The 27,621-nt window shown below is 38.8% G+C and overlaps 5 protein-coding genes across 6 annotated transcripts; 2 read left to right on the forward strand and 3 right to left on the reverse strand.

Annotated features, from left to right (window-relative positions):
• The first annotated feature begins 1,066 nt into the window (after positions 1–1,066).
• Positions 1,067–4,642, forward strand: LOC148099912 (polymeric immunoglobulin receptor-like). The gene is made up of 6 exons (XM_087850499.1): positions 1,067–1,112; positions 1,335–1,661; positions 1,841–2,140; positions 2,686–2,720; positions 3,846–3,920; positions 4,577–4,642. The coding sequence occupies exons 1-6, from the start codon at positions 1,067–1,069 to the stop codon at positions 4,640–4,642; spliced, it is 849 nt and encodes a 282-aa protein (XP_087706625.1).
• A 791-nt stretch (positions 4,643–5,433) lies between these two features.
• Positions 5,434–11,660, reverse strand: LOC102797902 (histone-lysine N-methyltransferase SETDB1-B-like). Of its 2 annotated transcripts, none has more exons than XM_006783778.3 (8): positions 11,158–11,660; positions 10,079–10,234; positions 9,488–9,847; positions 9,216–9,383; positions 8,300–8,501; positions 8,043–8,116; positions 7,698–7,888; positions 5,434–6,752 (listed from the first exon to the last, which is right to left on the reverse strand). In XM_006783778.3, exons 2-8 carry the CDS (start codon positions 10,227–10,229, stop codon positions 6,648–6,650), a joined length of 1,251 nt encoding a protein of 416 aa, XP_006783841.2. In that variant the 5' UTR covers positions 10,230–10,234; positions 11,158–11,660; the 3' UTR covers positions 5,434–6,647. The 2 variants fall into 2 exon arrangements, with proteins under 2 accessions (XP_006783841.2, XP_006783840.2); XM_006783777.3 differs by having other exon boundaries at positions 5,436–6,755; positions 11,158–11,656.
• vdac2 (voltage-dependent anion channel 2) lies at positions 11,536–16,786 on the forward strand. Its single transcript, XM_006783776.3, has 9 exons — positions 11,536–11,681; positions 12,691–12,762; positions 12,864–12,913; positions 13,048–13,200; positions 13,409–13,461; positions 14,062–14,289; positions 14,496–14,646; positions 14,748–14,805; positions 15,776–16,786. Exons 2-9 carry the CDS (start codon positions 12,696–12,698, stop codon positions 15,865–15,867), a joined length of 852 nt encoding a protein of 283 aa, XP_006783839.1. The 5' UTR covers positions 11,536–11,681; positions 12,691–12,695; the 3' UTR covers positions 15,868–16,786.
• A 971-nt stretch (positions 16,787–17,757) lies between these two features.
• Positions 17,758–21,169, reverse strand: LOC102797306 (uncharacterized). The gene is made up of 3 exons (XM_006783775.3): positions 20,130–21,169; positions 19,924–20,048; positions 17,758–19,517 (listed from the first exon to the last, which is right to left on the reverse strand). The coding sequence occupies exons 1-3, from the start codon at positions 21,051–21,053 to the stop codon at positions 18,296–18,298; spliced, it is 2,271 nt and encodes a 756-aa protein (XP_006783838.2). The 5' UTR covers positions 21,054–21,169; the 3' UTR covers positions 17,758–18,295.
• A 2,242-nt stretch (positions 21,170–23,411) lies between these two features.
• On the reverse strand, positions 23,412–27,180 carry comtd1a (catechol-O-methyltransferase domain containing 1a). Its single transcript, XM_006783779.3, has 7 exons — positions 27,075–27,180; positions 26,870–26,988; positions 25,437–25,542; positions 24,339–24,457; positions 23,981–24,035; positions 23,756–23,889; positions 23,412–23,640 (listed from the first exon to the last, which is right to left on the reverse strand). Exons 1-7 carry the CDS (start codon positions 27,127–27,129, stop codon positions 23,488–23,490), a joined length of 741 nt encoding a protein of 246 aa, XP_006783842.2. The 5' UTR covers positions 27,130–27,180; the 3' UTR covers positions 23,412–23,487.
• Positions 27,181–27,621: the final 441 nt, after the last annotated feature.

Genomic DNA, 27,621 nt, shown 5'->3' on the forward strand with positions numbered 1-27,621 from the left:
ATTCAACTTCCAGAAGACATTGAACGCTTAACTATATGGGACTGATGCAGTTCTGAAGCCAGTACTAAAGGCAATAATATTATTTGTTGAGTTACATAATAATGAAGAGAAATCATGGAGAAATGAAAATTACTGCTGAAGCTGCAGATCTTGACCAGCATGTATGTTATATAGTTTTAGAATAATTGAATAATTCAACAATTAAAAATAGGGTTAGGGTTAGGGTTAACAATAAATGAAATATATATTGCACATGACAGAAAGTTCACACTACGAGGTCAAAACTGTTCAAGGGCTCACTTGGCTCTTCTGATGCATCTGGAAATGGCAATCTCCTCCAGAGAGGGCAGAGAGCATCTGATGATCTTCTGTGATGTGTGTATGACCCTCTGCAGTAAGTAATGACACTCTTGATTGTGACATGGTAGAAGGACACAAGCAGCTTCTGGTTCAGTCTGTTTTTACTGAGGATTCGCAGGAAGTACAGACACTGTATCATCTTCACTGCCATCACCCGTGTATTCTCCGACTATGACGGATCATTTGAGATCATAATCAGAAGGAGGCCATTGTCTCTACCCAGTCTCCGTTTATGTAGAGAGGGGTATAATCCTCTGGAGTCTTACAGAAGTCAAAGATGACCTCCTTGGTATTTGTGGTGTTTAGAAGCAGATTGTTGGCGGCACACCATTCTGTCAGCAGCCACAGCCCCTCTCTGTAACCAGCCTCTTCCCCCTTTGTGATGATGTGTAAGTTCAATAAGGAAGATCTTCAGTCACACATCTGTGTGCTTCCCAAGTACTGGCAGCTAATCTAAGCTTTAGATCATTTCCACTTTCCCATGTCATCAAGCTGGCTGTGACATCACTGTCTAGTCCAATCATCTTTCTGCTGGCTTTTTTCAGGCCAGTCAGCCTTCACATATACTTCAAATGTCACTGCATATCTGTCATTGTTCCTTGCAGACACCATCATGCAACTAATAGTATAAATACAGTATGAGGAACTAGCAGTAAACCACATAACTAGACTAGTTTGTGTGGTTTAAGTCTATTCACTCACAGGCATGGCTGCTCATCTCATCATGTTTCTCCTCTTCATTGTACTTAAAGGTCAGTCATAGAAATATTTTAATTACCTCGTGTTTCAACAGCTAATGTCAGCAAATGATAAAATTAATGAATAGTTTTTTTATTGGCACTTTCATACTTGCCAACGTTCAAATGTGTGTAGATGTATAATAGACAAATCACATGAAGGAATAATATTTTAATTAAAGATAACCAGTTTAAGTAAAAATAATCATTAAAGTACTTTATTTGTTCTTGTTGCAGGAGATCACAGCTTAACCACAGTCAGTCAAGTATCAGTGAAAGCTGGAGAATCTATCTCCATCCCATGTCTTTATGACTCCCAGTACGAAAATGATCTCAAATATCTGTGTAAAGGATACTATTATCGAGAATGCACATATGCAGTAAAAACAAACCAGCCAGGCCAGTCAGGAAAATATTCAATCTCTGATGACAAAAAACAAAGAATCTTCACTGTGACTATTAAAAAATTAAACGAAGATCAGGACAGTCATTACTGGTGTGCTGTGGAGATTCCTGGGATATGGAAAGATGTGAGAGTCTATTTTCATCTGTCTGTCACCAGGGGTAAGAATCCATAAGTACATTCAAGTACATTTCAAGTAAGCCAAAATATTAGGAAAGACTTGGTTGTAATATTAGAATCATTATGTCAGTCAAGATAAACATGTTTTTAAAAAATGCTCAAGAAGCTATAAATGTAAAGTAGAAGACTAGTAACAACTTACTACTTGTTCTCCATCAAGGTTCACCCAGTTTCTATGTGGATCATCAGAATATTACAGGTTTTAATGGAGGAAACATCACCATCAAGTTTTACAGTACACAAACTGGGAAAATAAAGTGGTGCAAGTTGGGCGGCGAGTGTGTAACACAGCCAACTGGATCAATAGATGGAACAAGAGTGAGCATTAATAAAAGTGCCCACAATGTTTTCACTGTCACCATGAGTCGAGTGACCACAAAGAGCAGCGGCTGGTACTTATGTTATAAAGGAGACCTCCAGGTGCCAGTGCATTTAACTGTGAATGAAACTTTCACACCCAGTAAGTACAACAACTCTGAACCTGAAATATGTTTGCATGAATATTCCACATGCATGATGATTAGCAATGCTTTGATGTGATATTAGAAAATGTTATTCAGTTCGTTCTTGCTCGTAGCCTCAGTCATTCGTCACTGAATCTCACAGTTTTTCTTTGTTTATTCATTCATTGTCTTTCCCAGATAAAACAAGTATTAAAGATCAGGATGAGCAACCAAGGTCAAAAGGACTGCACTGACATGCACTAGCTATACAACTGTGGTTACACGCTATGTATTTATTGCCATTATGTGAAAACTTTGACCTATGGAAATGATAATTGTTTGTTTTTCTTCCACAGTGGTTCCCTAACAGTTCTCATCATCTCTTTGACTTTGTTGATCTTCTTTGTAACAGTGAGCTTGGTCATTTGGTTTTTGCTCAAAAGATCCAGTAAGTTTGCGCTCACCGTTGATGAAGCCAGTTCGTTCTTCTTACATAATTTAACGTTAAATGTTGACGACACTGCAGACGCGCTTTGAGAGTAAGTTCTTGTTTCTCTTTCAGAATGGACCAAAAGAGAATCATCAGGGACGGCACTGGTATGTGATGCTAATTCATTATGAATTCATTTTGTTTCTAATTAATTTTTCATTATTTAAGAACAAGAATAATCTGGTAAGAAAAACCAAGTATTCTTTGTAGATGCAGTAGTGCAATACAGCTGCAGCACATGAATAAATGGTAATCATATCACGTAAATAATTTCCTTAATAATGGATATCTGTTGCATTACGGTTTCTCTTTTGGACACAGGCTCATGAGGAAGTGTATATGTCTGTTAAACATAGAAAAAAAATTGGTTCCCTAGTTACAAAAAATGAACACTTACAGAGTGAGGAGAATCCCATTTACAGCAGCAAATGCAGAAGTGAAACATAAATGTGACAAACATAGAGGAAAGGACTATATCCAATCCTGCTGCAATAAAGAGCTGTGGTTAACGGTTGTTACTGGCACTGTAAAACAAAGTGGGAAATCATATTTTTCATGTGTTTCACACCAGCTAGAGTATGGAGTGTAAATTTAAAAATAACATTACACTTTACTGTTGCTCTGCTTCCATGTGTGATATACTTACTAATAACGTTAAAGAAACTTGTATGTTCTGTTTGGAGATTTTGTCCAATAATTATTATAGATCATAGGACTGATAAATATTCACGGATGTTGCCCCTTGAAAAAGGATATACAAAGAAAACACATCTAATAGCTGTATTGGGTAAAACACATTATATATTCCATTTTTTAAAAGAATACATATCTTCCATCAAATTTATGTATATTTAATATTTGAATGTGATAGGAAGTCTTAAAGTGCTAGTATCTCATCTCATACTCTAACTTCTCAGTCCACATATTCCCCTTGAAAGGGAACTATTCATGTGAAGTGTCTCAACCTTAGTAAATTGCCACATTTGGTCTAGTGCACACTGTTAAAAAAAGTTCCTCTTTAAAATTGTATATTGATATCAGTTATCAGAGGGACTAAGATACAGTGAACAGTGTATGTAAGAAAAGTTCAGAAGTGACAACTATAAACATTCACAAACATAATGTTACACGCAAGTAATTTCTTATTTTACTACACGTGCTTGTAATTGGATAAAAAAAGGTTTAAAGTCTGTTTTGATCTGTTTCATATCTGTCTCTTCTTTCTTTCTCAGAGTTTCACTGCTAAATGCGATGTGGATGTGACATACAGCTCTGTGTTTACTATGACTCAACAAACCACACAAAGGGTGCGTTATAAGAGCTCTGTATCACAATGTTTCTCAGACATTAAAACTTCTTTTTTTACATCGTCACCACACAAACAGCATGGCTCAGTCTTAGTGTCTTAATCTTAGTCTAGACCACTGCTTTAATTCAGACCAAATACTGTAAATATTAGCAACACGTTCAACTCTAAATCTTCAGTGCTATATCAGTTGCACTACTGTGAAAAGGATCAAAGCTTAAAGAATGCAGACACTCGCTTGTTTATCGGTTGCACTAAAAGTCATTCATAAGCGAGTGCTATTGTTCTGTTTGTTTAGACTGAAATATTAAATAGCTAGATGACTGAATACTTTTCTCTGTAGCCTAAAAGGTAATAATTCCTCTTTTCATCTAGATCAGATTAAACCTTTTTAGTAATTTGTGATCAGGGCTGGAAAAAGCATTTGCATAGCCATCAGCTGTTTAGTGTTAACAAATGCTGGCATGTATGAATGCTGAATTTAGATGGTAAATAAAGTGACCATAACATATAAACACTGTATAGTTCTCTCTTTAGTTTAAGCATCACATGCTTACTTAAGCATGCATTCCAAGAGCTGATGTTGCGGTATCCTCTGGTCTAGCTCATCTTTACTCATTCTGCCTAAATCTCATCTTTGCTTCTGTTCTCCCACAGACTGAAAGAGGAGCAGAAGATGTTACATACAGCACTTTGGCTGACTACCAAGCTCAGAGCACCTAATTATTGGATGGTTTAAAATGAGTTATAATAATTTGTCAGTTTGTGCTTTGTTTGCTAACTACAGCCCAGTTGATGTGTTTCAGGCATCAGATTTTTTTTTTTTTACCATATTTCTCAGTTCAGGTCACATTCCCTGATCAGAGACTAATAACTAGGTAACTACAGAACAAACGTCTGTGCAAACATGCAAGAAACCAGTTATTTATTCTACTCGGGACGATCTGTGCTTCCCTCACACTGAGGCATGCAGCAGCGCTTGTATGAAAATAATAATAATAAATTTGCCGCAGAGGCAAGTCAAATATCTGGGTTATTATCTCAAAATTTCAAGTCACTGGCTCAAACTTCTCAACAAGCCAAATTTTTGAGATAGCCTGGAAATGTAACTTGTGGATATAATTGTTTTTACTGGTGGAAACAAGCTTCTATAGGGAAAGGACACAAAAACTGAGATTTTAAAAGCTCAATAGTAACTCAGTGGTTAGTAGCCATACTCAGGAAATTATTTTTAAAAAAATCAATGTATTTCTTTTGTAACTGACACAGCACTTACCAACCATTTACTAGTGCTATTGTAATCATAGATAGGCTGAATTAGTGATATATATCTCATATATATGCTTTTGAGACGCTTATTTTATTTTTTGTACAGTATAGATAAATTGATTTTTTTTTTCTTCACTTTTAAGTGAAACTGTTACAATCTAAAAGTAAAATATATTTTATTTCCCATAATTTGAAACATATCAATAAAACCAGATGTTTTAGGTGTAGTGCATACTATTAGAAGGATACAATTGCATGTTAATTAATATCAGTATGTCATCAGCATTCACTAACTTCTATGTTCATTGTAGGTTCATCTTTATTGTATTACAAAATGTGCCAATTTTTAAGTAAAACAACCTTCACACCACATAGTGATTCTGGCTTTTGTTTGATTTCCATCCACCCTTCTTCTACTGCCCCTATGGATTTTTTCCAGTAAAAAGACCAGAACAGCTCTCCTGGGACACATCCAGGAAGCATCTTTTCACAGAGGAGCTGAGCCCTTTACAAATTGCACAACTCCTCACCCAATCTCAAAGTGTGAGCCCCACTACACGCAACAAGACAAGAGAAAACTACAGGACTCAGAAACTATTTACAGCTTTGGAAGGTGGAACAAGGAGGATAAACACAACATTAGGCAACTGGTTTATTTTGGTGGCTAAACACTCAATACTATTCACAAAAATCTGCATACGCCCTTTCAATGTGGCAGAACAGAAAAATTACACTATTATGGTGGGCAGACATGAACTGCTTCACCCATGAGTATCCAATTCAGTTCCTGAGTTATGGAGTTGAAAAGTAGCAATAAAAAGGGCATGATGTCAGAACTTCATCAGAAAATCCTCCTGTGTGAAAACAGTCACTGAAAACGTGAGCAAGCATTAAAACTAACACATTTTAACTAATGCTTCAAAGCACAATCTCCATTCCTTCAAAATTCTCACTATGAAAATCTGGTTTTTTACTTTAGACATCTACAGGATAAAATAATACAGGGGGGATACCTGAAACCAAGTTACACAATGTTTATCCCGTCTCAGCACAGGACACATTTTAATCATAAATCAGTGTAGACTGCAAAGTGTTTAAAAAAAATTTTAAAAAAAAGGACAAAATGAGTGACTATAACGATTATTGGGTAATTTGTTTATGTTGGACAAACATTTGGAAATGCATTAATCCACCAACTACATATATATATATTTTTCTTCAAGTCTGTACATTAAAAGTAAATACAAAAAAAAGGAGAAATAAAACCTGTTTCAAGCTGGAACAGCTTAAAATGAGTATGAGTATGCTTGTACCATTGCATTCATTTGTTACTGGCTGCTGGTTCTCCACAAAAAAAACAACAACCAAAAAAAAAAGAAAAAGAAAAAGAAAAAAAAAATGGCATCTCGTCCGATTGTAAAATAGTTTCAATTTTTGCAGCTACTGCATCAGGGGACGTTCAGTCAGAGTCGCACTCAAGCTGTTCTCTGTGTTTCATCTCCAAAAACTTTGCCATGTGCTCCAGTCGTGACGAACCTCGGTATATCCACTCCTTATGTTCATTCTCCTATGAGAAAAAGACTTAATTAATAAAGCAACTAAGTAACTAATTAAAGGAAAAGAACCAGCAGCTGCTCATGCTACACATCAGATCCTAGTAGATGCAACTATGCTATCAATTTCAAAATCCTACTTCGCCTTATTTTCAAGTCATCTAATTCATGTGATTTTCTGAAAACTTCACCTCTGCCCTTTAGGTAGTGGTCACTAAGATTCTTATTTGTCACTGATTTTTAGCAGACGCACCTATCGCATCAATTTTATGTTTCTATGTATATAAGAAATTGAAATAGCAATACAAGTATAGCCTACAGCAGTGATAAATTATTTTATTTCTGCCTTTTTAAAAAAAAAAGCATATTGATGCAGATGTTTGTTAGAATGTGCCAACCATCTACAAGCAGATGCCACAAATATCAAATATTTTTCCACTAAGACACTAACTAAATATTTTCAACAAATTCTCTCAAGCGTGAACTTTTGCTTTGAAAGAGAACACAGACCCAGTTTCTCCCATGTTTGAATAGTTGGATAGTGCTTGCATCTTCCATGCAAACTACTGGCGACTACAGCATCTTTGCAAATCCAAGGATAGGGTGACAAATTTATCTAGCAACCTCCAGAAACCACTCACCAACCAGCTGCAGAATACACATCTCTCTTTAGTGAATCAAAGAACAGTTTATAAGCCTGCAAGATCAGAGTTAAAGCAATCGATTTCACAGCCTGCCAGCAACCATCTGCCAACTGGTTGGGGTATACATGCTTTTTCCTAGCGATCAGTGGTTGCTAAATCATCGACTGATCTCTAAGGCCTGTGTGACTGGAGCAACTCCGTCTCCATAAAGATGCTTTGTGTTAGTATTGTTCTAGATTCATAAATGTTATAAAATTCAGCTGAAAATCAATTATAAAAATTTTTAAACTAAAAGATAAATGAAATACTGACCTGAAAGATAACCTGCATTAAGCTGCAGTCAATAATCTGCACTTCACACTTTTGCAGGGCTCCGTTCAATTCAGCATTAAGGGTCTGTCCAAGCCTGTACTGGGTTAACTGAGGGTACGGCCACTTATTCAGGTAATGTTCTATGAAGTCTTTGTGAGGGCCCTCTGGAATGTCATCTGCAACGTTTTCCACTTTCAAACAGAATTAAAAAGAAGAAAGAAAAAGTTGGTTACTCGTTTTATGTGTCTAAGAGCTGTACAGTCAGTAAATAAAAACACTTGACAGGATTTCTGAGTATATGAATATGAACGCCCCACCCCAAAGTATAAAAACAATTCAACTTACAAGGTTTCCAAACCAAATGAATTAAAGGTAACCCAACATAGACCGGCGTGTGATCATCCAAAAAGATCAAGAACCTGGAATTGTAAAATATGTTAGCATCAAGTCAAACTTCTAGCGTTAGCAGTTCCTAACAGAAAATCTTGGCTAAACAGTCAAATCTGATTGCACAGCACGCTATAAATTTATTGGGTTAACCATGGCCAAAAGGGTACACAAAAGTTTTCTAGCAATTTTAATCATAAAATTGAAATAAACACCTTAAGCGGTTCTTTCTGCTGGGCAGCTCGCCTACGACACCAGGCTGGAACCGGTACTTGTTATCTTGACACTGAATCACCACACGGGCACCAACATACAGCTGCTCCACCTTTGCTGTGCTGTCAAAAGCAACGTGGTGTCCAGATACTAGACTCTTCCCTTTTTCTTCAAAACTGACTTTGTATTTTAACCGTCCGTCTTCTGCAAAAAGAGGGGGAAAAAAAAGACCAATTTTCACTTCAGTTTTATCAATTTATTTTAGTTCATCATCTCTTAACATTTTTGACTAAAATTTGGTTTAAAAAAATATTTTCAGAGAAGCAAAACTTTGAAAATTCTTTCTGCACTCAGCTCACTATGCCTACCTTGCTTCACCTGGCATCTAATCTCATCATGTCACATGTTTTTAAAAATCAGTCAAATGACAGCAAATGCACTTTACTTTTGCTATTTAAGGACAGGCAAACAAATTTCAGGTGCACTGCTTCCACCTTGTGGTGGTATTGGTGCCTTACATATACCCAGCCACCAGAAAAACAAAATATACAAAAATTGTCTTTTCCAAACTCATTCATTGCCATTAATGTGTACTGTTGTTCTTATGTCTAAGGAAAATGACGCTGTGACAAGGGGAAAAAAAAACAAAAAACTTTCAATTTCTACTGAGCATAAGATGAATCACATTTTTGCTGGGCCTAGAGTAAAAACCTCAAAAGCATTCACAAAAACAGAGGAGAGAGAAAAGAACAAAACACATCAGAAGATATTTCAAATCTCTAGATCATCTGAAACTAAATACAATTAACAGTTATCAATTACTTTCAGCCTTTTCTAATGCAGGATTTTGAATCAACTTTTTTCAATGCATGAATTCTTTCAAACATTACTGTAATATCTGGCAGAATTTTCTCTTACCCCTTGTAACTATCTCGACTATTTTCCCCCGTTGCCACCTCATAGGTCTTCTCCTAGCCAGAACTACCATGTTCAATTTGAGTTCATCCTTCGGTGCCTCAGGTCGGGCAGTTATTATTTCCTTGGAGGATTGGCCAAACACTGATGATATTATAACAGGAGCCACATCTGCCGTTGTGGGGGGGAGAACACAAATGTTTAAAATTCTTTAAACCACTGCTGTTCATCTGTAAAGAGAAGTTACGCTAATTTTATGGTGTCTGTGACCTTACCATTGGTGCTGGTGCTTGGAGGTGAAGCAGGTGGTGGTGTTCTGTCGCTCTCACTGCATTTGTTCATTCTTGCAGGTTTCTGTGTACTGTTAGAGGGTGAAAAATCTGAATCACTGGAATCAACTTCTGGCTCCCACTGCATATCAGAATCAGAGCTGCTGAGAGACTCATCTTCACTGTAGAACTGCTGAGGCGTTGGTGGTCGCAGAGATCTGACCTTATATTCAGGAAGTCTAGTCAACACTACCACTGGCTTTTTAAATGGTCTGGGACAGTCCAAGCCATTTTGGCATAGTTTCCTCTTTCTGGCAGTTTCATTTACACAGCAAACTGAGTCATTTGGAGACTCAAACGTATGTTCTGCAAAGAAAAACACATATGTGTAAAATGTGATGTGCAATTAAGACAAAAAAAAATACAAAATCAAAACTAAACTAAAGGGGAGGTGTGCGCCTGGTGGTCGGGCCTTGGCCCATTAGATCTGGCCGGGAGCAGTCCGAAGCAGGGATAAGTCCAAACTTTGGACTATAAATTTTTTTTGGCAAATGGTCAAGTGGAAGGCTCAAAGTGATATAACAACAACATACTTACTTTCATCCTCACATTCATAATCCAACAGGTTTTCTTCTGTCTTCAAGGACTCCTCACATTCATAATCCAACAGGTTTTCTTCTGTCTTCAAGGACTCCTGAAGTAACAATGTTTTTGTCTCCAACTGATCCACAGTCATAATCATAGCCATGGCCACTATAACAAAAATCAAACATTGGAGCTTTCAGTCATTTATTAGAGCTTCTGTACAAAGATACGTGTAAACAGAAGAGTTGCTGCCCCAAGGGGAGAAGTAACTTCTGCAGTGTTGCGGATTCTGTATTGGCCTTCGTGGTGAAGAGAGAGCACAGCATAGACGCAAAGCTGTCAATTCACTATCTATGACCATACCTTCACCTATGGTCACGAGCTGTGAGTAGTGAACTTTGCTATCCCCAAAGGTCAGCTGGACTTTCCCTTTGCAAATGACTGAACTCCTCACCCTTTCAACAGGGACAGTAGGGCCACTACTCCTTCGCACCAAAAGGCACCAGTTAAAGTGGTTCAGGCATCTAACCAGTTCCCCTCCTGAATGAGGTGAGGTGATCTGGGCATATCCTACCAGGAAGTGCCCTCGAAGGTAGTCCCACAACCTCCTAATTACATCTCTAGCCTGACCCGGTATTGCCCCAGGTGACCTGAAGGAGGTGGTGTAGTACATGTGGTCGGTCTGGGCCCAGGACTGAATAAACGACATAAAATGAATAGACTATCTGACACAAGAGTTTATTATGAGCACCTTGGGGTTCTCTTGTATCTGCTGCTGACCATGGTTTTCTAGTAACACGAAAAAAAGTAACTACGCCACTTTATAAAAAAAAACAAAAAAAAAAAAACACACACACACAGCTTAACCGGGGAAAATACTACATGTACTGTAGAAAATAAAGACATGCATGCAGGGAAAAAAATGAGTCAGTTAACACGGCCGTTTAATAAACGCGTTCACGTATGTTTTGACTTCTTTCCGTTAGCTTATCTTGAGTACAACAAATACCGTTAGCTTAACTGTTCCTTTTTACGGCTGAAAGTTAACCTAACGATCACGATTGTTCTTATAACCAAGCACACAGACTTACCTGTTGTTGTATCCCGAATATCCACCTCAAAAAACACAAAGGTCTGGTCCTTTTTGTGAGCAGAAACAATTAAAAGCTAAAAATCGGTTGCTCGAGCTAGCTAACTTCCTTTAGCACTGACAAGCTACATACAAAAGGAAACAAAGAAACATGCCGTTAAACTTCCTTTCAGATTTTGCATCGCAAAAGTATTTAAATTACACAAAACAACTCGCACTACGATTCTTTTTTGCTACTTAGACGTGTACGAAAATAGGAACCATTCCAAAATTTGCTTTCATACTTTGTGGCAACTAGGCCCCAAAACAAGTAGGTTGCCCGCGAGAATGACGCAAGTTTGATTTTACTCAGGCATCCTTGTGGATGCCTGGGGTCCTGAGCTACGACGTGATAGGTCAGGATTTGGTTGCAGTAAGTCTCCTTCAGCTCGCCCTCCAACCGGTGACGCCTTCCTCGGTTTTGCGTTGTGAGGAATATTTGTAATAAAAACCACTTTCCTACGCCGCTAGCATCATCTTCCACTGGTAAGAGACTCCTTAATTTAGGCTTACGATGTTATTCTTCTTCACAGCACGGATTAATCAGTTGTGAAGCGCTTGACACACACCGGCACTCTGCAGGCTAGCAAAGTTAGCTGCTAGCTTTAGCTGCGCCTGACACATGTCGCGTGGAATACTGGCCAGCTTTGCTGTTATGCGCTTAATGCTGGTAAAATGTAAGATGTGTGGCTTAAAAGCACTTTAGGAAAACATTCACAACTTTAACATTAGCTATGCTTTGGTTATTCACTACGTAGAATGGTTGGTTATCCATGCTACTAGAGGACTCCTTGTGCGAACGATCATTTTAAGTAACACATCTCCCTAATAGGAACAGGCATGTACCTTGCCACGCCTAGCTGTGACTGTCAGTTAATGCGGAGGAGTAGTTTAATTAGAGCCAGGCCCGAGCGAAGTTCCCAAGTGCCTCAAAATGGCTCCTAACTTCATAACCTTGCCTGTCGCCTGTCACACAGTTAAGTCTACCTGACGCAATTATGTTAACCGAAAAGTGAAACTAACGTAGTGATTGTGAAAGAGATTTGACAATGCTGAATACTGATACCTGCCTCTTATCAGCCAGACAGGCTGCTTTCACCATAGAGTTGTAGACTGTATTCTGACGAGTACAGTAGTACAAGTTTGACTTTGCTGCAGTGTACATTGCTCATCAGGTCATCAGCGGGATGGTGAAATGGTTATAACTCCTCAATAATGCAAGGCTTAGTTTTCATTACAGATGTCAAAACTTTAGAAAGAGTAGATGATTATGCCGAAGATGTCCTCCAGACTCTTGACAGTATTTCACACTTCGATGGGATAAAATGTGAAAGCAACATCTACCTATTATATTCATGTACAGTTTCCATTCGCATCATAAACAGACACAAGTACAGCTACCCACTGTGACCACTTGTGAAAAAGCAAGCAGAAAGGAGCTTCTTTTATTAAAAATTAAGATACTTTTACCACAGTATTTTAATTCTGTCCACAGATACAATGGCTGTGCCTCCTTCATATGCTGACCTGGGCAAGTCTGCCAAGGACATCTTCAACAAAGGCTATGGTATGATTTGATTTGATTTTTTAAGGTTTGGCCAATCTGTTAAAATTGTAGGAAAGCTTTAAAATAATTTGAAAAAAAAAATCAATGTGTCTTTCCTTAAGGATTTGGCCAGGTGAAGCTTGATGTCAAGACAAAGTCAGCCAGCGGAGTGGTAAGATTTCTTTCGTCATTTTATTTGTGAGGCAAAAACTGCAATAAGAGCGCAGCCTTATGGTAATTTGATGCCAAAGCAATTTGTCCTTATGCTTGTTGTTGGCATTTTTTTTTAAAAATTGCCTCTTACAGGAATTCAAAACATCTGGTTCCTCCAACACTGATACCAGCAAAGTCGTGGGAAGTCTGGAAACTAAATACAAGCGGTCAGAATATGGCCTGACCTTCACTGAGAAGTGGAATACCGACAACACCTTGGGAACAGAAATCACTGTTGAAGATCAGGTTAGGAATGTATTCATTTGCTGTTATTTAACAACATGTCACAGAAAAGCATATATATATATATATTTATATATATATATATATATATATATATACATACATACACACACACACACACACACACACACACACACACACACACACACACACACACACACTAAAGGTGACCACATAGCATTCATTAGTGATTTGTTATTGTTTATTACAGATTGCCAAAGGACTGAAGTTGACTTTTGACACAACCTTCTCACCAAACACCGGGTAAGTTGAATAAAATGACATTTTCTGTGAATTCTTATTGAAATCTTAATGAATGAATCTTGTTATGACCATCGTTTCTTTAGACTAGTAATTATAGGAGCCAGATCTTTGCTCCATGTCCTTCTGAGAGTTGTTGTTGCTGGCCATGTGACCTTAATCAGAGTATGGAGGTAGTCTTTTTAAAAAGCGATTACAGAGACTGGCTCTCAGTCATTCCTATTGAGTTATTTTTACTTTACTTTTTACTTATATGTGCTTTAACAGTTAGTTGAACTTCATTAGAAGAAATATGTTGGACTTTACTATGCTGCTCATATGGTGAGGCAACAACAAGTAAGCTTTCTTTCTGGAGTATATAAATCACATGAGGAAAGGGCACATGGCCCAGAGGAAGCGTGTCATCTTTCATAGTGAGGGTGGAGTTACGTGGCTACATGGAGACAGCATGTTTACAGCTACGGTGTCATGCTAAAACTAAACACCACTGCTGAGACCAATGGGTTTTTATTATTATACTATGAGAAATGTAACCTCTCAACTGGACTTGATTTAAAAGTTTTTATTTGAGTTTTACAAAACTGACTTTATTCTCATCAACAGCAAGAAGAGCGGCAAAGTTAAGGCTGCCTACAAGCGTGAGTACGTCAACTTGGGCTGTGATGTTGACTTTGACTTTGCTGGCCCCACCATCCACGGAGCTGCTGTCATTGGATACGAGGGATGGCTCGCTGGTTACCAGATGAGCTTTGACACCGCCAAATCAAAAATGGCCCGCAACAACTTTGCCATTGGCTACAAGACGGGAGACTTCCAACTGCATACCAATGTGTAAGGAGAGATCATGTTTTACACATTTGGATTTTAATTTTAAAATGTTTTCCCCAAATTTATAATAAATCATTTCAAAATAGTTCCAAAACCGCTGCCTAACTCTGAAAAATTGGAAGCATATGAGTTATAGTCAATTGACACTTTCTTAAGAAATCCCATATTTGGATTCTTGTTGCCTAAAATCTGTGTTATGATCTTTGAAGCAATGACGGTGCTGAGTTTGGTGGCTCCATCTACCAGAAGGTGAGCGACAATCTGGAGACTGCAGTCAACCTGGCATGGACTGCTGGCAGCAACAGCACACGCTTTGGTATTGCAGCCAAATACCAGCTGGACAAAGATGCCTCCATCAGTGTAAGTAGTTGAGCACAGGGTTTCAGAATAACGTGGAAAAGGAAAAGTGATTGTCTTACACTGACTCTTAAATACTTCTTTTTTTTCTCCCCACCCTTTAGGCTAAAGTGAACAACAATAGTCTTGTTGGTGTTGGGTACACCCAAACCCTTAGACCAGGTGAGTTGCTTTTCTACAGGTTCATCAACTGCTGAAAAGTTAATTAACATCTATTCTTACGACACGTATTACTCTTGTATCCTTTAATCTAACGCTGTTCCACACAGAAGTTTAGACTTGTTGATCTATATATAAATAAATGAACTGACCTAGGGCTGTTCGATATAACGATATATATCGGATGACGATATAAAAACGTCTATCGTTTCATTTTACGCTATCGTTTGTTTCGTGGTGTCGCAAAATAAACAGTTTATGGCAATATTTTTTCATCGTTTTGATGGTCACTGTATATTAATTTCTTAAAGTTCTCTCTTTCTCTTATATTTAATATAACCACACTACGGACGGACAAGCGCCTGTTTTTATGCGTTGTGGTTAGCAACAACGATGGTAACACCATCGCGTGTCCGCTTGTTTATGTTCCACATAAACCTTTCACAATAAAGCTCAAGATCCTGTTGAGACTTTTCAAAATAAACTGAATCACGTGAAAGAGCAGATTATTTACAGATGAGAAGTAAAAAGGAGCCGCCAGGTGCTAAAAAATAAACCTTAGACTCAAACGTTAGAACGGGCTTTTCCCCGCAGCACGCCGTGTAATAAATACTCACAAAGAAAACGGCGGCCGTTACAACTTATGTCTAAAAATGTATCGTTTCATGCATCTGTTAAAACACTCGACTCCAGCTACATGACGCGCAGCTGGAAACACTTCCCGCAAGATGAGCTGCCCGAGATTCACAGAATTTACAGAAAATGTTACATTTGTGTGATTTATATCGTTATCAGGACGATAGAATTCTTATATCGGGATATGAGATTTTGGTCATATCGCACAGCCCTAAACTGACCTTTAACAGAGACATTTATAGAAACACTTAACCACCTACGTTTTTCTCACAAGTATCAGAATGTGATTTAAGCAAGGAATGTTGTAACGGTTAATGTGAGTTCATCTTGTGTGCAGGTGTGAAACTCACCCTTTCTGGTCTGGTCGACGGAAAGAACTTCAACGCAGGAGGCCACAAGCTGGGTCTTGGCTTGGAACTGGAAGCCTAAGCTTTCCTCATACTGGAAGGACTAGGGAATATCAGAAGAACCTGGCCTTAAATGTCATGTCCAACTCAACCAGCAAGGGGATATCTTGGAGAGAATGGTTCAAAGGCTACTGCAACAAACTCTTGAGTACCACTTCAAGATGGTGCTTCTGTCAGTGGTACATTTTATCTTTTGTTGCTTTTTACTTTGTAGTTGCATCTGTTCAAGAGACAGTTCTTGGCATAATATTTATAAATCATGTCATTGTTCCTGTCCAGCACTGCCATAATAATCCGATAAATACAATCCATTTGTCATCAATTCTGTGTGGCTTTATTGTGATAATCCAAGACACTCCTCTTTATTTTTTTTAATGTGTAAACATCAATACATTGATCTGTGGGGAGCATTGTCATACTTGCTCTGGATTCACACTCATGACCATCTGATATTCCTTTGTCATCCAGTTATTTGAAACCTTGTTAAGTACACTAGTACACTACTTTTTTTTTTTCTGCTAGTATTTAAATGTGGTCGAAACCTACCTGTCGATGCACACAAGGACAAAATAAATCCCTGTGATGTTTTGTTTTGCTTTGTCCATCGCAGTTTTTCATGTCCTGTTAAAGCTGCACATGTTACCTTCCCTAAAACTTGATAGTTTGGGGGGTTGCTTAAAGTTGGAACTGCAAGTTTGAAAGACACCTGTGTACAAGGCCAACCAAACGGGAACAAGCATTTGTTTCTGTACTAACAGATCTGGGAGACGCATCATTGATGTTCTTAGTAATGCCAAACTGTCAATCTCTAGAACAAAAGTTCTCACTTGACGTTGCACGTGTACACCCTCAAAAGTACTTCCCTACTCAGAGCAAAGAGCCCACTGGAAGGTCCTTCTGTGTGTGTATTAATTTTCAATAAAGTCTTTGAACTCCACAAATGTACTCTAGTATTCGATGGTAGATTACCACTAACCATACCATATTTATTAACTGGTTAATATTAAACTTTGAAAGAGGATCAGGGTCTCTTAACTCAGTTCATTTTGCTTGCTTATCTGACGTGTGAATACCTCTTAAATGAGGCAAAATATTTTAAGAAACTTAAACTGTTAAGCCTCTGTCGAATTAAAGTTGTTCTGACAGCGCAGGAAAAAATAGTTCAAATATATTGCAAGAAAGGTAATTTAGTAATTCTGTAATCAGACTGTCAGTGTTTTTGCAGCACAAACAGCAGTCTCAACTTCCTTGAGTCTTCTGTGTGCTTTGAACACCAAAATTAAAGCACTTTATGCCATTCACCCTTCAGCCATCTAAGGTTGTCAGATTTAATGAGGACCATCAACTGCTTCAAGTCTTGCGAAGGTGATTGAAGTTGGAGCTAGCATGCCACTTGAGGTTTTTTTGTGTGTGTGTGTGTGTGTGTGTATGTGTGTTGCTTAGTTATTCAGAGTCTTTTAAGTGATATTTTGGGAAGGATGATAGATGATTTTACTGTCAAACCCACATTCATCTGATATATTTAGTAGACGGAAACGGGGGGGGAAAGCTCTGGAAATATCAAGTCCAGTAGAGAATGATATGGTATAAAATATCAAAAACAGATGTTGAGCACAGAGTGGTAAGACACCGTTGAACCTAAAAGCCACACTAAGCAATAAATAAATTGAGAGAATCAATCCTCATGGAAGCCTACAACTCCTTTCCTTTCCAAAAAAGTTGGAATTTTGTGTAAAATGCAAAAAATAAATACAAACTTATTTTTAATAATTTAAAAAGATAGGTTTTAAAATGAAAATACAGCTGATTTCATGTGATATGTCTCCTAATTGTACTAGCAGGTTTAATTCTTTAGGTATAGGCTTAAAAGGAAGGGTCACATTTATGCATTCAAAAATCAAAGTAAGTGAAGTAGCTTTATTAAAAGCGTTTAATATGTTTAGAGCATCACAGTAGCAATCGGTGTAAACAGTATGTATGTTACGAGCTAGCTGTTTCATAAATATAACAGCTCCATTCACAGTAAGAATCAGAGGATCTTTTAATCTCACATTTATTTGTCAGCACATACCAAAGCAGATAATGATGGACAAAAAAAATTTAAAGGCAGCTTTCATTTTACATTCATACATGTTTTGTCGTGATTCAAAGGGATTTTTTGATATATCACAAGCTGATTTAAGGTTCAGAGGCAAGACTCCAGCAAACGTTAGAGAAATTGTGTTTTCTGTGTTGGAAAAGAAGTTGCAGCCTTGAGATTTGTTCTCTTTGCTTGACTCTGCTTCATGCTTGCATTAAATAAGCCATTCTCTTTTTGTTTGCCTGATATTTGCCTGTTTAAACTGCTGTCTCATTAAATTCTTCACATCTTCCATAACCCTGTTTTGGTTTTATTGCCCTTGTGTTTCTCTGACTTTACACTGTCCACCTTCCAAGTATTACCTTAATGATCATTTACGATCGGAGTCATCAGACCCCTTTGGTTGCTGTGCTTGGTTTCTGTCTGCTGCCCCCTGATGAAACTCATTGATTTCTGCAGTTAAGGTTGTTTTTTCCTTTGGCACTGCAGATTGAACCGTTTGAATTCTATCCCCAGCATTTGCTTGTAGACTTTCCACTTTAGGAAGACTTTTTACATTAGATGTAAGAGATGATTCTTTCTCTTGGTCTTTATTGCTATCATTACTTGTATCTTTAATGTTTTTTGCTACTTTGTGCTCAGCTGCAGCATCAGATTTGCTGCTTTCCTTTGGCTCTGTATCAGCATGTTCCTTTCTCTCATTCACAAGTGCTGTATGTGAATTTGATTTAGCAGTCAAACCTATGGCCTTCTCATCTGTTTCAGAATTAACATTAACCTTATCCTGAACCTGAATAGCGTTGCCTAGCTCTTGAGTTTTTTCTGACTGTTCAGACTCATGAACAGAGATTTCGCCAACAGACTTATTTGTAAGAGCTGAGGTCAAACTTATTTCCTCACCATGTCCTTGATCACATGCCTCAGATTTGTTCTCAGTATTAACTTGGAGTTTATCATAAAGTTTAACAGAAAGCTCTGTCTGAGCCTTTTCCACTGTAACTGTTGTCATCTCCACCTTTTCTGTGCTTTCAGCTTTTTCTTGATGCTCAAGCTCTTCGACAACAAAGCTTTCACCCAATAAATCTTCCCTTTGTGCAACTTTATCTATGCTGTTCTCTTCTTCATTCTCAGCCACTTCAGTCTCCTGTGACCCTTCTTTATTTTTATAACCCTTTTCACCACCTTCATCCTGATCAGGACTCTCTTTACCCCCACCATCACTCCCATTCTCTTCATTTACCACTGATACTTGATTCTGCTGACTGTCAGATATCTGGTCACCTTCTCTCTCTCGAGTATCTTTACTATCATTCTCTTTCTTACCGCTCCCTCTCTCACTTTTGGAACATCCCTGCTCATTATTTCCCTCTTCTGAGCCTGTATCCTCAAATTCTGACATCTCAATTTCCCTGGTGGTCTCTGTTATGATTTCCTCTACAAACTTGTAGTGGGGCTCTGCTCGCCTGCGTGGGCCTCCCGGTCGGTTATGGCAAGGGAGCGTGTAAATAGGGGACTGATGGTAGATATAGGGCAAAGAGATGTGTGTGTCTGACTCTGTGGACAGCCGAGCCTCCTCGCCACAGAGAAGTTTCCTGCAGGACAAGAAAGACAAATCTTATGTTAAGTGTTGGTTGTCTTTTAAATGTCATCAAACACCTGACATTTCACCTAAAGTTTACCTAAGGCTGACCTCATACATGACATAGTCACTGTAATGTAATGTTCTCCATCTAGACCCTTAAAAGAACTGTTCTCATTACATTACCAACTGACTGTTGCAGTAACATCATTTCCACAGCACTGCACAGTCATTGATTTCCCGGGACAATGAAGTTAGCTTCAGTCTAGATAAATGCAGGGCTCTTAGTGCATGATTAAAGCACTATGAGCTGCTTTAATCTAAGAGTCTGAAAAGTGGGATCTATGTGGAAGTCTATGGAATACATAAATAATCTCTTTCCCACAGAAGACAAAAGTTAGCCACCGTGATAATAATACCTGTAAGACAGTATCTCCACATCCAAAGCCATCTTCACATTCAACAGATCCTGATACTCCCGCAGATAACCAGACATGTCGAATTTGCAACTAATGAGCTCATTTTCAAGTTCTTTGATTGTGTTCTAGGGCAGAAAAGATAACATTTGTTAAGTGAGCATATAAACAATGCGCACGGCTTAACTATAATATGAAAACCACTTTACCTGATAGTGAATAATTTCCTCCATGTGGCGGTCCTCGACGTCATGAAGTTGCTTCTCCAACGCTTCTCTGGTACCTTTAGCGCAATCCAACTCGATGTTTTTGGCCTGCAAGCTCTTCCTGTACTGCTGAATCTCTTGCTGGCTCGCTTTTAAAGCCTTTCTCTTGGTGTCAACTGCCTCCGTTAATCTTGCAATCTGAGATCGGAAAGTTTCTCCTATCTGCTGAATGTCGGACGCGCTGTGACCTTCCAGCTGTGCCCTGATGTCTCGGAGTGCCGCAGTGACGCCAGGGTGTCCAAATTCGTGGTCTTTCACAGTTACTTGCGCTCCCTGGATTTGGTCCAATATCTCTGCCACCTGGGCCTCATGGTTGTTCTTCAGGAAGTGGATTTCATCTACGAGGGACTGCGCTTTCTTGTCCAGGTGTAGTTTAGCTTGATACGCGTCGCTGACGTCCTTCTTCAGGACCATAATTTTACTCTCAGTATCGGATCTGCTACGAACCTCTTGTTCACATTGCCGTCTCAAGGTGGAAAGCTCTTCCTCTAAATTCTGATGCTCAATATCAATCTGATGCTTCTGATGTGCAATTTCCTGAACCAGCTGTCTCATCTTCCTGACTTCTTCTCCATACTCCTCCTCTAAACAAGATGCGGGCTTTGCTTTGCCTCGTATCTCTTCGATTTCTCTCTCCAGCTCGTGGTTCTTGTGTTCCAGCTGGTGCACCTTCTCTATGAATCCCGCCAGCCGATCATTCAAGCCCTGCATCACTTCTTTGTCATTAAACTTTGCATGTACATTTACCGGGTTGGTCCAGTTCGTCCCCCTGATGGCGACACCGCTATCCGGTCGCAAATGTCTAGCTTTTTGTTGTGAATCGAGCTCTTTTGCGATTCTGTGTGCGTTGCAGAGTCTGTTATCCATCCTGTGAATCGTGTCGGCGCTGTAAAGATGCAGTAAAGAGAGGCTCCACGAGGGTTTTTATAACCGTCGCCATATGCTAGGTATGCAGAATGGGGCTGTCCACGGTGCTGAGAGGGTGTAGCATCAGCTAATAGCTGATCAGCGCTTACACCACATTTTAAGCATGTGACGCCGGTAACATGACCATTCAACATCATCAACATCATCATCATCATCAACAACAACATTATAACAATCTGTACAGCGTCGTTGTATGTACCTATTCTCCTATTTTCATAAAGTAATCGGACAGATTGGCGTAATTAATTAGTATGAATTTTAGGAATATTTTTAATATTTCCAGAAATTAACTACATGTACATTTCCCCCTACCCTCCACCCTCAAATTCTGTTTTATCTTTTGAGATGCTTTACAAGCAGCTGCCTTCTGCTGCCTTCAGCTGCTGATTGTTTGTCTTCAAAGGTGATAGACATGCTCGTTTGCACTGAGGTCAGGTAACTAATTCAGCCATTCGACAACATTTCATTTCTTTGCCAGGTAACACCCTTGGATTGCTTTCTCAGAATGTTTTGGGTCATTAGCCATCTGTACTGTGAAGCACTATCCCATTTGGTTTTCATCATTTGACTGAATTTTAGGAGAAAGTGAAGTCTTGCATGCTTCAGAATTCATCCTGTGACTTCTGTCAGCAGTTATGAATAAAGGCCAGTGATGCAGGTCAAGGTTCAAAGTTCTTTATTGTCATCCATCATGGAGAAATAAGACAGGATGAGATGAAGTTACTGAGTCTCAGTGCTCATAATGATTAGAATAAGTAACGACCTAATTAAAATATAATAAAAGTAATGTCAAGCTAAAAAAAAAATATAAATGTAATTAAAGAATAATACTAACAGAAATAAAACACTTTTAAATGAATAAATGACCTATTAATTCCCTTAAAAGTTTATTAAGTCCATTAAAAATACAGAATGCAAATTGTGTGTATTCAGAGGCGTGGCGGTTGGGTACAGTTCAGCAGTCTCACAGCATCTGGGAACAAAAGCTGTTCTTCACCCTGGTGGTCCTCGACTTGATGCCGCGCAGCCTCCGGCCTGAGGGGATTGGGAAACAGTGCAAGGTGGGTGGATTCTCTCATGATGCAGGTTGCTCTGTCCTTGTACCTGCTGGGTAAATGTGTGAGAGGGGAAGTAAGCTACATCTGATGGTCCTCTGTGCATCTTTAACCACTCGCTGCATTGCCTGCTTCTCTGTCACAGTGCAGCTGCAGTTCCACACAGAGATGCAGGCAGTCAGTGTGTTCTTCACAACACACCTGTAGCGGGAACTGAGGGTGTTGGAGTTCAGCCCCACTGCCTAGGGCTTCCTTAAGAAATACAGCAATCGACGATGTTGTGTTCACGCCAGGTAAGGGTGTTGTTGAGGTGTATTCCCAGGTATTTGAAGCTGGGAACTCCATAACCGCCCCACTGATGTAGAGATAGTTTAATATTTGTCAAATTTAGCAATCATCCCTTAGTTTAGTTGATGTTTAAAATTAGGTTGTTCTCCTTACACCACAGCCCAAGTCTGTCTACCTTCTGCCTTTGGTGATGACGAGCACCAACACTGCTGTGTCACCTGTGAACTTCACTATGAGGTTATTGCCATAGTAAGCTCTGCGGTCATGTTCAGTTGTTGGTAGTGATACCCGACTAAGCCCCAGATGATGAGGTTTTATTTATGAGCCATGTTTTTTCCTTCTCCCTCTTCTGCATTGCTTCAGTAAATGTTGATCTCAGTTTCATATGTCAACAGAATCTTGTTACCTCTGACCTTTTGCTCACCAGTCTATGCATCCTTTAGAAGAACACACCAAAGTGTTGTTTTGGCCACTTAAATGTTCTGATTGCTGATTGAACTCTGATTGAGCTCTGTTCCCTTTTTTCTGCTTCACTTTCACCAGCTGCATATCAGACTGCAATGAGACATCATTCCATGAAAATGGAATCAATTCCAGACCTTTTCTCACCTATTTTCCTATTTCTGCACTTCAATCACATAATGATTGCTGCTTTTGAAATCCAATGTGGTGCTATACAGAGGCAAAATTGCAATACTTGATACCAGTGCACTCTACTCTGTATAGTCAAATTTACAAAAAAAAAAAAAAAAAAAACGAAATAAAACAACTTATGCAACTAAAAGCACAAAACAATTATCAATGACGTAGTTTTCGTCTTTCCACTGGAAATTAATGTTGAAATGTCAGCACCATAACGTGGACATTTTATCTTATAAAACACATGGAGACAGTAAAGATTGAAAAAAATATAACACTTAATTTGATGTTAAATACACCAACAAAAGACTCAATATAAAGAATTTATGTGCTTTTATTTGATATCCGAACTGATGCACTGAAAAAATATGTCTGACCTATAACTAGAGATGTTAGCGTTTAATAGCAATAGTCAGGCCATCCCCCACAGTGAGCATACTCAGTTCAATCCTCTGGTCCTTGTGTAGCTTCTTATTGAGCGCATCTAGACCTTGTGAGGTCAAGTCACTGGGAGCAGGATTCACAACTTTTCCATTCCACAGCACCTTCAAATACAACAACAACAGAGCTGTAAAAACATGCTGCCCACCTTCCCATTGTCAATACTGCAGCATGACTTCCCTAACAGAGTTTCAATGTGCTTCTGTGAAGTGGACTTACATTGTCAATTGCAATAATGCCCCCTTTTCGTATCAGCTCTAGAGACTTTTCATAGTATCTGTCATAGTTAAATTTATCAGCATCGATGAACACAAAGTCAAATGTCCCAGCTTCTCCAGCTGCTATCAGTTCATCTGGTGAAACAGAGATATAAATATATGTATTTATGGTTTAATTGCTTGTTTTTAAAGAAAGAAACAGAAACAGATTTATGAAAGTGTTTACCCAGTGTCTTCATAGCGATTTGATACCGAACATCTATCTTGTTTTCGACTCCCGCCTATGGAAAACGTTAAATAGCAGTAATTGAGAAAATCTGCAGGGATTTTTAAAGTGAGTGTTTGCAAAAGCTAAAAAAGGAATTGATTTTACTGCTCAGCCGTGCCTTCTAATGTGACACACTTTCCTGAACAGACACCTTTTTACTGTCCAGACCGCTGTGTTTAGTGAAGATACTGACAGTCTGAATGTACAGCATGCTGTCTTCTGCACAATTTAGCTCTGACAGAAGCAACAATCAGTCTTACTTAACTTGCAAAATGCCAAATTGTGGTGTTGTGCAAGTGTCTTGCGCTGTTCTTACCTCTTTAAAAAAGGGTTTGGCAATGTCTATGTAGGTGCTTTCTATTTCACAGGCAATCACACGTCCACTTTCTGGCATGGCCAAAGCCATATTCAGTGCATTGTACCCAGTGTACATCCCTGCATAATAATTTGATGGAGAATCACTTTAGACTTGGATCTTCAGCATAACATGGATAACAGATAATACACTATCGAGGACCTGAATCTACAAACAGTTCAATATCTGTCAAATGTAACTTTGCTGCCTTTTAAAAAGACTGAATTTGTAACATTTGATTTCCCCTGGTTAAATTTCCCAGTCACTAATTTAAATTTACAAAGTCTGAAAACCCCCAAACAAATCACTATATTCAAGATGATCAAACTAAGTTAATCTTTATTTAGTCAAAAGATGTGATTTAGTTGTGCGACTAAGCTGGTTGAAAAAAAAATCTGACAGCAAAGTTCAAGACAAAAAATCATTTTCAGACAAAAAAAATCAAGCAAGCATTAAATTATAATAAGTTGGAAGAATACTTAGAATGTCCATCCATCCATCCATCCATTCGCTTCTCCTTTTCAGGGTCGCGGGGGGCGCTGGAGACTATCCCAGCTGTCATAGAGCAAGAGGCGGGGTACACCCTGGACAGGTCGCCAGTCTGTCGCAGGGCCAACACACAGGGACAAACAACCATTCGCGCTCACATTCACTCGCACATTCACACCTAGTGGCAATTTGGATTTTCCAATTAACCTATCCCCACAAGCTGCATGTCTTTGGACGGTGGGAGGAAGCCGGAGTACCCGGAGGGAACCCACACAAACACGGGGAGAACATGCAAACTCCACACAGAAAGACCCCGGCCTGATGTTGAAATTGAACTCAGGACCTTCTTACTGTGCGGCAACAGTGCTAACCACCATGCCACCGTGCTGCCATTACTTAGAATGTCTTTATTATTAAATTAATAATATTAATAATATTATTATTATGGGATCAGTACTTTTATACTAATTAGTACATTCAGCATTGGTATAATGATGAAGTCATTTAATTCTACAGTAGTCTTTGTTGTCTTTTAAAATGGCCTTTCTTTTTCTTTTTGGTCTCACTCACCGATTTCAATAGCTTTAGTGGCATTAATCAGCCTAATGAGATTTGCCATCAGTTGGGCTTGATCACTGGCAACCATCATTGTACTCCACTGGTCTTCAAGGGTTCTCTGAATTGAAAATATAAAGCAATTTAATATCCAGGTGAATAACCAGAAGAAGAAAAAACATAGAGTTTCAATACTTGACATTTATCATCAGTTTTTGGAACTTTACTAGAAGGATGAAAGTCAGTTCTTCCTAAAGATATTGTTTCATTTGCTGTTTAAAAAAAAAAAGATAACAGCAGAGTGTGCTTTCGAGCACGACTGTCCAAAGACACCAGATGTCAATCCAGCCGAACAACTGTGACATAACTGAACAATATCCGATGGCTATAGCACATGTTTCAGTTCATTCTCAACAAGCCATTCAGTAGATCTTCATACATCAATTTGAGCATTATCATTGGGGAAGAGAGCATACCATAAGGGCTGAAATGTTTCATAACTGGATAAAGGTGGTAACTTTAGACAGCTTCATGTTGGCTTTGTCTCTGAGATAGTATACCCAGACTCCATCACCACACATATAATGGTTTAGCTTTTCCTTTAATTTGTTACCCGTCTGTATATAATGTCTGACTAACATAATAGACAACACGCTCATTGTGTTGTTAAACTGCATGAAACTAAGGTTGCATGCAGTTTGGTAAGGCTTTGTTGCACTATGCTGCCCTCTAGTGATCAAAGCTATTACTGCTTCAATCCTGTGTTAATTATCTTCTTTGTCTTCCTCCACTTGTATTGCCCTTGTTTAAATATATGTATCAATAGATCATAAAAAAGTTGACTCAAACAGAAAATACACTAAAGCAGGAAATACATTTTATTCTAAGCAGGTACTTTTAAAAAATATTCGGTGCTAGCTGTTGTTGAATCAGATGGCAGTGAGACCTAAAGTTTGGATGCCCCAACTTCAAAGACACTATCATCTTTAGTTTTTTAGCCTGGAGCATAAAATGACCACCCGCCCTACACCTGACCTAAATAACCTGCTGGTGGCCTCAGCATGTAAATTAATGCTGGCAAAGCACGACTGCGCATGTTAAGTGAAAGGTGTTCAAGAGAATCCTGATCAATCCATTTGCCATATCCATTTATTTATCCTCGAGGGTGACACTGGGTGAGAGGCCGGGCCAAACCAGGACAGGTCGTAAAGAGTCACCACCACCTGATTTACGATTTATGCTTTTAAACTCTGGAAGAAACAAAATTGCATTAACTGCAATTTAAAAACAACAAGGTGAAGGTAACAAGAGAGGTTTTGGTTGGTTTCATCTTACTGAAAAAAGTCACGTATTTCTTGCTAAGATAAGTGGCAAATGTAACAGTAGAAACATCATGAAATTAGTGATGAAGTTATCATCCAGTCTTTATGCTCGTCTGGTTACCTTACCAGTCTGAGTTTGGTGAGGACCGGGTGCTCCCTCAGTGAGTTGTTAGCTACATACTGAAGCACGGGATCAACATTCTCTATACCATGGATTTTCCCAGTAAAGGCAGATTTTCCCACACCTGACCAACAAAATATGAAACAGATGGAGATAACAGAGATATCCAAGAAACTGCAACCACATATCCTTACTTAAGTCATCGCATACCTGTTAGTATGAGAGCGAGTCCAACACAGAAAAGCGCTTTAATCTCTGAAGCCATTATCTTACTGCTGTGGGCTCTCGTAAAGAAACACAGAGCAGCTTCTTTGTTTGAATCTACCAGTTCTCACTGTGTCAGGCCTTTTTGTTGCCGCCTGTATTTGTTTTGGTTAACCTTTAACAGGGTTTCGCTCAACGTATTGATTTGTAATGATATTGCAAAAGATAGCACAAAGTTGATGCATTTAGGAAAACACACGATGGAATGAAACTTTAACCAAACGGCTTCATTCCCAAGCAAGATGCAGATTTGCAAAGCTGTAATATATGTAAGCGTATCACAATCACGACTTTCATTTTCATATAGCCATCAAAAATCAGCCTTTTCATTTATTTCTGACAGCTATCTCTAAGATTTCATATCCGTTTATTGGGAAGATATGTGATCTGACATTTAATAATCCTTCATTGAGATTCAAGCACATTTTCTTATTGTTTTCTAGCCTGCAATGCTGCCTCCTAGTGGTAGGCTGGCTAAAGAGGCATTCTTTTT

The sequence above is a fragment of the Neolamprologus brichardi genome, chromosome 13, assembly GCF_056152115.1.
Source record: "Neolamprologus brichardi isolate AB-2024 chromosome 13, ASM5615211v1, whole genome shotgun sequence".
NCBI lineage: Eukaryota > Metazoa > Chordata > Actinopteri > Cichliformes > Cichlidae > Neolamprologus > Neolamprologus brichardi.

What these genes read in the sequence shown, in the direction of transcription:
- LOC102797902 (XM_006783777.3), bottom strand. Translation starts at nt 10,229, where the DNA reads ATGGCTATGATTATGACTGTGGATCAGTTGGAGACAAAAACATTGTTA. An exon ending in AGTCGAGATAGTTACAAGGG is followed by an intron (nt 8,502 to 9,215) that starts GTAAGAGAAAAT and finishes CTCTTTTTGCAG; the next exon opens with AAGACGGACGGTTAAAATAC. An exon ending in AGCAGAAAGAACCGCTTAAG is followed by an intron (nt 8,117 to 8,299) that starts GTGTTTATTTCA and finishes TTACAATTCCAG; the next exon opens with GTTCTTGATCTTTTTGGATG.
- LOC148099912 (XM_087850499.1), top strand. Translation starts at nt 1,067, where the DNA reads ATGGCTGCTCATCTCATCATGTTTCTCCTCTTCATTGTACTTAAAG. An exon ending in CCTCTTCATTGTACTTAAAG is followed by an intron (nt 1,113 to 1,334) that starts GTCAGTCATAGA and finishes TTCTTGTTGCAG; the next exon opens with GAGATCACAGCTTAACCACA. An exon ending in CTCAACAAACCACACAAAGG is followed by an intron (nt 3,921 to 4,576) that starts GTGCGTTATAAG and finishes GTTCTCCCACAG; the next exon opens with ACTGAAAGAGGAGCAGAAGA.
- comtd1a (XM_006783779.3), bottom strand. Translation starts at nt 27,129, where the DNA reads ATGGCTTCAGAGATTAAAGCGCTTTTCTGTGTTGGACTCGCTCTCATA. An exon ending in TCCTCACCAAACTCAGACTG is followed by an intron (nt 25,543 to 26,869) that starts GTAAGGTAACCA and finishes TTTTCAATTCAG; the next exon opens with AGAACCCTTGAAGACCAGTG. An exon ending in GCATTATTGCAATTGACAAT is followed by an intron (nt 23,641 to 23,755) that starts GTAAGTCCACTT and finishes TTGTATTTGAAG; the next exon opens with GTGCTGTGGAATGGAAAAGT.
- LOC102797306 (XM_006783775.3), bottom strand. Translation starts at nt 21,053, where the DNA reads ATGGATAACAGACTCTGCAACGCACACAGAATCGCAAAAGAGCTCGAT. An exon ending in AGGAAATTATTCACTATCAG is followed by an intron (nt 20,049 to 20,129) that starts GTAAAGTGGTTT and finishes TTTCTGCCCTAG; the next exon opens with AACACAATCAAAGAACTTGA. An exon ending in GTGGAGATACTGTCTTACAG is followed by an intron (nt 19,518 to 19,923) that starts GTATTATTATCA and finishes CTTGTCCTGCAG; the next exon opens with GAAACTTCTCTGTGGCGAGG.
- vdac2 (XM_006783776.3), top strand. Translation starts at nt 12,696, where the DNA reads ATGGCTGTGCCTCCTTCATATGCTGACCTGGGCAAGTCTGCCAAGGAC. An exon ending in CAAAGTCAGCCAGCGGAGTG is followed by an intron (nt 12,914 to 13,047) that starts GTAAGATTTCTT and finishes TGCCTCTTACAG; the next exon opens with GAATTCAAAACATCTGGTTC. An exon ending in TTCCAACTGCATACCAATGT is followed by an intron (nt 14,290 to 14,495) that starts GTAAGGAGAGAT and finishes TGATCTTTGAAG; the next exon opens with CAATGACGGTGCTGAGTTTG.